Raw genomic sequence first — 7,059 nt, 5'->3', positions numbered from 1 at the left:
AATTTGGCAATGGCTCTGCTCCTAGACTGTTGCCCAGAAGTTGCTTTTCTACGATGATCCTTAATTTTCCTGAGTTCCACCACCCCAGAGCACCTATTTGTTTTTCTCCATTAGTAATGTTGCTAGCTGATTCGTCCGCCCCCAAGGCCATTCCATCTCCTCCAACATTTCTCCAATGAAAATAGAGAAAACGGGATGGTCCAGGGTCAAATCAGAAACCGGGACGGCTTCTGTGAATCTGAGACTGTCCCTGGAAAATAGAGACACAACTGGACCTAATGGTCAGGGGTCCCTTTACCTTTAAGCAAGAGCATGGACACACCCCGTCCATTGTGGTGTAGTGGTTAAGAGCGGTAGATTCGTAATCTGGTGAACCGGGTTCGATTCCCCGCTCCTCCACATGCAGCTGCTGGGTGACCTTGGGCCAGTCACACTTCTCTGAAGTCTCTCAGCCCCACTCACCCCACAGAGTGTTTGTTGTGGGGGAGGAAGGGAAAGGAGAATGTTGGCCCCTTTGAGACTCCTTCGGGTAGTGATAAAGCGGGATATCAAATCCAAACTCTTCTTCTTCTTCTTAAGAGCCTATTTTAGAGATGTCAAGTCCAAGCGTTTGCGAAACAAGGAGAGCGCCACAGACCTTTAACCCAAAATAACTTTATTGCTGCCGTCGCTCATGATACAAAATGAAAAAGTTGGCCCCCCCAGGCGGCCGGGTCTCGGTCTCAGTGCCGGGTGCGGCCGACCCCTCCTCTGCTCCCCCTCCGCCGTTGCACGGAAGGAAAATCATGGTCGTAGTGCGGAGGACATCAGGACCACAACTCTGCACACGCAAACACCAAACCCCTTGGCTAATGGATTACCATCATCATCATCAATAATAATAATAATAATATTAATAAGAATCGGAGGGAGGGGTAGCACCATTTGGCAAAACCCAAAAACAAGTACGGAAGACGAAACGAGGCAGGAAAGATTGGTTATGAGAGAGGATGTCGTGTCGAGACGTCTGGCTTGAGGCGCCTCCCCAAGCCCGCTGTGGACTGAGCTGGGGAGGTCCAGGGGTTTCAAGTTTTAAAGGAGCCCACGTCCACCTCCTCACACCCATATTTTTTAAACAACAACAAGGGGAGGGAAGAAATGGGAAGGATCCACAAGGGGACCAGGACCGGCCACCTCCTCCTAGGACAGACCTTCTCAACCTGTGGGTCCCCAGATGTTGTTGGACTACAACTCCCATCACCCCTAGCTAGCAAGGCCAGAGCTCAGGGATGATGGGAGTTGTAGTCCAACAACATCTGGGGACCCACAGGTTGAGAACTGCTGTCCTGGAAGATTCGCCCCTCCGGTAATGCCCCACCTTCGCTCACTTCCAACAGAGGTGGGTGCGCCTGTCAGTTTCAGTCCCCCTCTCTCCCCCCCCAATCTTAAATCCAGTTCTCCACATTTCTGCAGCCATTTGCAACTCCCTTTCTTTTTAAAAAGCCCCTCGTGAAAACTCGCCAGCGTTTCGGTGCGAATTTCCCTGAATGCACCTAGCTTTGCCCGTTGTTCCGATTAACAGGCGCGTTTTCGAAAGCGCTTCCGCTTAATGTGAAGTGGGGTTTGGTTTGTTGTTGTTGTTTTGGCTGTTTCCGCCTAATCGCACGCACGGTTTGCCTGGAGAACGGTTGCAAAATTGGGAGACGCGCAGATTTCAAAGGAAGGCCCTGCTTCGGTTCACGTTATTGGCGGTCGGTGAGATGCAAACGGAATTGAAATTCTTCCCCTACTCCACATCCCTAGGCCTGTGTGGACCTAACGGAGGGAAGGCAGAGGGGACAAGGGAAGAGGTGTTAAGCAGCACAAAAGGGGAAAAAGAAAACCTGAGCAAGATTGCAAGATTGCACCCCTGGACCTCCGAAGCGGAGAACAGCCGCTGTTTCAGGTCGGGTTTTTGCGGCAATGAATTAAAACAGCTGTGGTATCGCCATGGCACAACTTAAAGCAGGTGTTTCGCAACCTTGCTCCCACACCCTCAAATCCACACAGACTAACATGGCGGGGGGCTTCTGTGAATGAATTTATGAATGAATTTTGCGAATGAATTTGTGAATAAATTTTGTAAGTGAATGAATTTTGCAGGTGAATGAATGAATTTTGTGAATGAATGAATTTGTGAATGAATGAATTTGTGAATGAATTTTGCAGGTGAATGAATTTTGCGAATGAATGAATTTTGTAAGTGAATGAATCAATTCACATTTGTGTGCCCCCTGCCATCGCTGTGTGGCAGCCGTAATTTTTACCCATTCTTCCGCTGAGGCACATTGAGGTTCCTGAGGCATCAGAGGGGGAGATTCTTGCTGGAAGAGGAGGAGGAAGAGGAACCCCCCCCAATGAAAAATATAGCTGCATGAGAAGATGGTGCCCTATGGCACTTCCGGGTTAACGCCTGAGTCTGTCGGTCTCCACCCAGGGGGTCTGTGTCGGGCACAAGCATGTCAAGGGCTCGGGGTGGGGGCAGAGGCCTTGCGGGTGGCATGAGGGGGGTCTTCTGACCCCTCTTGGAGCCAAGTTTCCCACTACAAATTCAGTAACCCCACTATGAAACAGATGGCCGCAAGGAGGGAGGCTAGCAGTAGGTGGCGCCAGAGGCAAGAGGCAGAGCCCATGGGAGGTGGAGCCAAGCCCGACTGGCAGCAAGGAGGGAGGCAAGTTGAGGCTAGCTGGGGGCGGACTGTGGTTGGCGGAGCAGGCCCCCCCATTTGCTCAGATGGGGCACACCACGAGACAGTGAGAGTCCTTGACACCCTCCTTCTTATATTAGGCCGCTGTTGCTAGTTTCTCATCGGGTGCGTTCGCAGGCAAGCCTTAAAGAGGCGCGATCGCACAGAAGGGTTCAGGGCAGCTTTCTCTAATCCTGGTTCCCTCTAGACGTTTCGTACTACAACTCCCACGGCTTCTGCCAAGAGTTTCAGACACGTCCGAAACGGTTCCCGTTATCCCCCATATTCTTTCGCGTTGGCAATCGGACGCTGACCTAAGCAGCAGCAGCGGCGGCAGCAGCAGAGAGGTCACAATTGCACCATGCGCTCAAAGCGCACTTCCGAGAACCCTGGGAACTGTAGTTCACCCCTCGCAGAGCCACAGTTCCCAGCACCCTCAGCTGACTACGCTTCCTAGGATTCTCTCTGTGTGTTTTAAACGTGTTTTGGACGGTTGAGATCACAACCAGAGCCACAGAATAAGATTTAAGCCCCGTGCGAGAGGTTGCTTGAGTCTGGGATAGCTCAGTTGGCAGAGCACGAAGCTCTTCAACTCAGGGTCTTGGTGTGATGGCCTGGGAATCTGATTCAGAGGCTGAGCCAGAGGAATCCCAGCCTGCACAGGAGTCCCCGCCTCCAGGGCTGGCTGAGCCGGGGCAGGGGCTTGAATCTGAAGCGCCTGTACCTGTGCCGGATCCTCAGGAGCAGACACCAGATGAATCCACTCTGGCTCCGGAGGTGATGGAGGACACATTGCCTGCAGGTGCTCCACTCCCAGCCCTGTCAGGTGAAGGTGAGGCTGCCTCTGGGTCCAGTAACCCTCCAGCCTCTCCTGAGCTGCAGAGGCTCAGGGCAGAGAGGCGGAGGGAACTGGTTTCTCCCAGGAGGAGTGCTCGCCTTAAGGCCAGGAGAGGCGGGGACTGCCCCTGGCCTCAGAGAAGATAAAGGCCAGTCAGCCTGGTCCCAGGTTGCGGGAACAACGTCGTTGAAGACCTGTTTCAGCCCGGACCCAGACCTGTCCTTCCAGAGTTTCCCGTCCCCGCCCGGCTTCCTGCTTCGGACCCCGCTTCGCCCTTTGTGGACTGTCTCCAGACCCTTGACCCAGGACCGGACTCTGACCACGCCTCATGGTAACCTCCCCCCGGGACCAGCACACTTGGGTTCAAGTCCTACCTTGGGCAAAATTGCCGGGGGTTGGACTAGATGACCCTGATGGTCCCCTTCCAACTCTACAATTCTAGCCTTCTTTGACTTGCCAGGGGCCTAATTCACGTCTCACCTCAACCACAGCAGAGTACAATAACGCCAACCTATTCTAAAGGGCTGTTGTGAGGTTTCACTGAGATAACGTAAGTGAAGCACCTTGAAAGCTCGCTCCCCCTGTCTAAATGCAAATAATAATAATTATTTGTAGATGGTTTCTGGGTGCCCAGGAATGCTCCTGATGAGGGCATCAGTACGGTTCGGTGCCTGCCCCTACTCAAAGGGTTGTCTGGCTCAGTTGGTTAGACCTTGGTGCGAATCACGCCAAGGTTGCAGGTTCGAATATCCCCATATGGATATTCCGCGCTGCGTATTCCTGCATTGCAGGGGGTTTGGCCTAGATCAGGCATGGCCAGGCTTGGCCCTCCAGCTGTTTTGGGACTACAGCTCCCATCATCCCTAGCTAACAGGACCAGTGGTCAGGGATGATGGGAACTGTAGTCCCCAAACAGCTGGAGGGCCACGTTTGGCCATGCCTGGCCTAGATGATCTTCGGAGACCCTTCCAACTTATGATCTATGAAGTCTGCTCCCTTGTTTCCACCCAGGACACAACGGCTATATGATTTCTTTCCACCCACCTTTATTTCGACAGACCCCTGGTAACTTCTACCCAAGTTAGGGAGCAGATAATATTAACCTCTCTCTGCTGTGTGACATCTAGCGCTCTCTGCGTTAAGGAAACAGATGGAGGTGTGTTAAACTCCCTCAATTTAGGGGCCTGGTGTGACTCTCACTCACGATGTGTGTCACATTTTCAAACTGGCCCCTACCACGCAAGAACAACCAGCCCCCTGTTTGGGACCCCTTCCCTTTCCGCAGAGGGTCGAGCACATTCCTTCCTGCGGAGGTAATGAGGCAATGGTTTCCCTTGCTGCGCAATGCACATCACTGCTGTTCAATGAACTCTAGTGCATGCCAGCTCTGCAGGGGTGACACAGATCATGCATCTAACGCTTAAGAGCAGCTGCGTTAGGTCCGGTTAGGTTTAAAGCAGGCAATATACGGTGCCAAGCGAAGGAGAGAAGCTAGTCTGGCTCTCAATATCTGCCCCTCGCCCAGGTATGTGACTCCAAGATGCACGGAAATACAGCAGCTCTGCCTCTTCGCTTTGGTCCCCATAAGCGGCGCAGTGCACTTCAATGCTGTCCAAGTAACTCTAGTGCACTTCGGAGGACCCTGCAGAGGTTGGATCCGGTGCAGGCCTGGCTGCCTTCCCTCAACCGTTGCCGACAGGCGAAGCACCCGCACACGAAACCCCGGAGTCCAGTGTAATAGCGGGCCGGACGCACAGTGGAGACCGGAAGCTGCCATTCCCTTCTGACACGAAGGTAGGTGAATAAGTCCTCAGTGCTCGCAGAGGAGGAGGAGGAGGGCCACTGGGATGCCAAGGCGAGGGGTGAAACGGGGGGGGGGACCAAGGCGAGCGAGGGAGGGGGGGCTTCCTCGCCTGCCGGGTCCAGACTGCTGCCATTCCCCGGAGGCTGCAGGGCAGAGGCCGCCTTCCGTGGGGCAGGAGGTGGTGGCAGAGGCGAGAACAGCCCTCTGAAATACGTTTTTGTTTTGGAGAACAGGATTCGTTGTGGTCCAGATCGGGGGCTGCCCTGAAGCCCTTCCACCATGGCAGCAAGGTGGGGGGGGGGCGTACCGGCGCAAGGGGTAGGGGAGAGGCGCAGATTCTCCCGGGGTGTGTCGTTGGTGGTACGCAGCCTGAGCCCTTGGCTCCGTTGGTGTCTCTCTCGGGAAGGGCAGGGTTAAAAGAGGCGGAGCTGCAACCTCATTTTGAGGGCCTCGCCCAGCTCCCCGGCAAGGTAGTCGTGATCCTTCAGGGCTTCCAGGTGTTGCAGTTCGCGCTTGCGGTAAAGCGGGACGCTGACAATCTCCAGCTGGTAGGTGCCGGGCGACGCCCGCTTGCGCGACAGGTGCAGGAAGCTGAGCCCGTCTTGCTGGTGGATGTGGAAGTGGCCCGCCTCGTTCCCCTGGGCGATGACGTAGCGGACGCGGTTCTCCAGCGGCGCCACGGCCGGCAGCAGCTCCAGGATGTGCTCCTTGTGGCCCAGGTCGGAGAGGTTGAGAGCCACCACCACCGGCGAGGCCACGTCGATGCTGGCCAAGCTGACGCCCAGTTTCTGCGCGGTAGGGGAGGGAGGAAAGGGAGAAGAGAGGTCAGAGGTGGGCATGGGAGGGGCTATTTGTTTCATAAAGTTCACGCAGCGCTCGGTTGTGGAAAAGATAAAGCAATGAAATTATTGCAACCGCAATATGTTCAATGTTTACTTCTGAAAAGAGCTGACAACATTCCTGGATTGCAGGCGTCAGAGAATCGGCTGCCTCCCCCATGACAGCAGATTAGTAGACAAAGTAAAAGGAGTCTTCTTACCAGTTAGGAACTTTAATAATCACAGTGAGAGAACAAAGAACACAACTCCTAGAAATGGCGGTGCTCCCAGTTAAGGATTACACTCCCCTTCTGTTCCTATTTATCTACATCACTTTTGCCTCTTGTAATCTGAGCTTGTACCCTCTGTGCTTTCTGTTCTGCCGCTTTCTGAGCTCTCCGAGACTTTGGAGACGAGGTGTGGGTGTGGTCCAGAGACTGTGAATCTGTTAACTCTCTCCCTCCCAGTGTTTCCTCTCTCAGCTGTTCCCCATCCAGTGTTCCCCAGCTTCTGCCTTCTGAACTATGCCCTTCTGCAAACCACTCTTCCAAATCTATACTGTCCTCCTGCTCCTGGGAAGATGGTGGTGCAGCAGCAGCAGCAGCAGGAGGCCCCATTAGCTAAAGTGGTGCTTCAGGTTAAGAAGAGTTTCAGGTTAAGAACTCAGGTTAAGAACGAACCTCCGGAACGAATTAAGTACTTAACCTGAGGTACCACTGTAAACGCTTCTGGAAGTAAATGCTTCGGTTTTCGAACGTTTCGGAAGTCGAACGGTCTTCCGGAACGTATTACGTACGAAAACCGAGGTACTGCTATATCTGCAATATTCCTCGGGCGCCAGTTCCACTTTGGAAGCGAGAGGAGGCGAGTTTGGGAAGGCCAGTCCCAAGAATA

The 7,059-nt window shown here is 53.8% G+C and overlaps 1 protein-coding gene across 7 annotated transcripts in view; it reads right to left on the bottom strand.

The window, feature by feature from the left end:
• Positions 1-3,933: 3,933 nt before the first annotated feature.
• FBN3 (fibrillin 3) overlaps positions 3,934-7,059 on the bottom strand; it is a 153,870-nt gene continuing 150,744 nt past the window's right edge. For all 7 annotated transcript variants that reach the window (XM_083421307.1, XM_083421314.1, XM_083421313.1 and 4 more), the window contains one exon: positions 3,934-6,135. In XM_083421307.1, the coding sequence (XP_083277433.1) occupies positions 5,761-6,135 (375 nt within the window). In that variant the 3' untranslated portion in view covers positions 3,934-5,760. The remainder of the gene's footprint in view (positions 6,136-7,059) is intronic.

Source organism: Podarcis tiliguerta, assembly GCF_965153285.1.
Source record: "Podarcis tiliguerta genome assembly, chromosome: 18".
Taxonomy (NCBI): Eukaryota; Metazoa; Chordata; class Lepidosauria; order Squamata; family Lacertidae; genus Podarcis; species Podarcis tiliguerta.
This window is presented reverse-complemented; position numbering and strand designations above follow the sequence as displayed.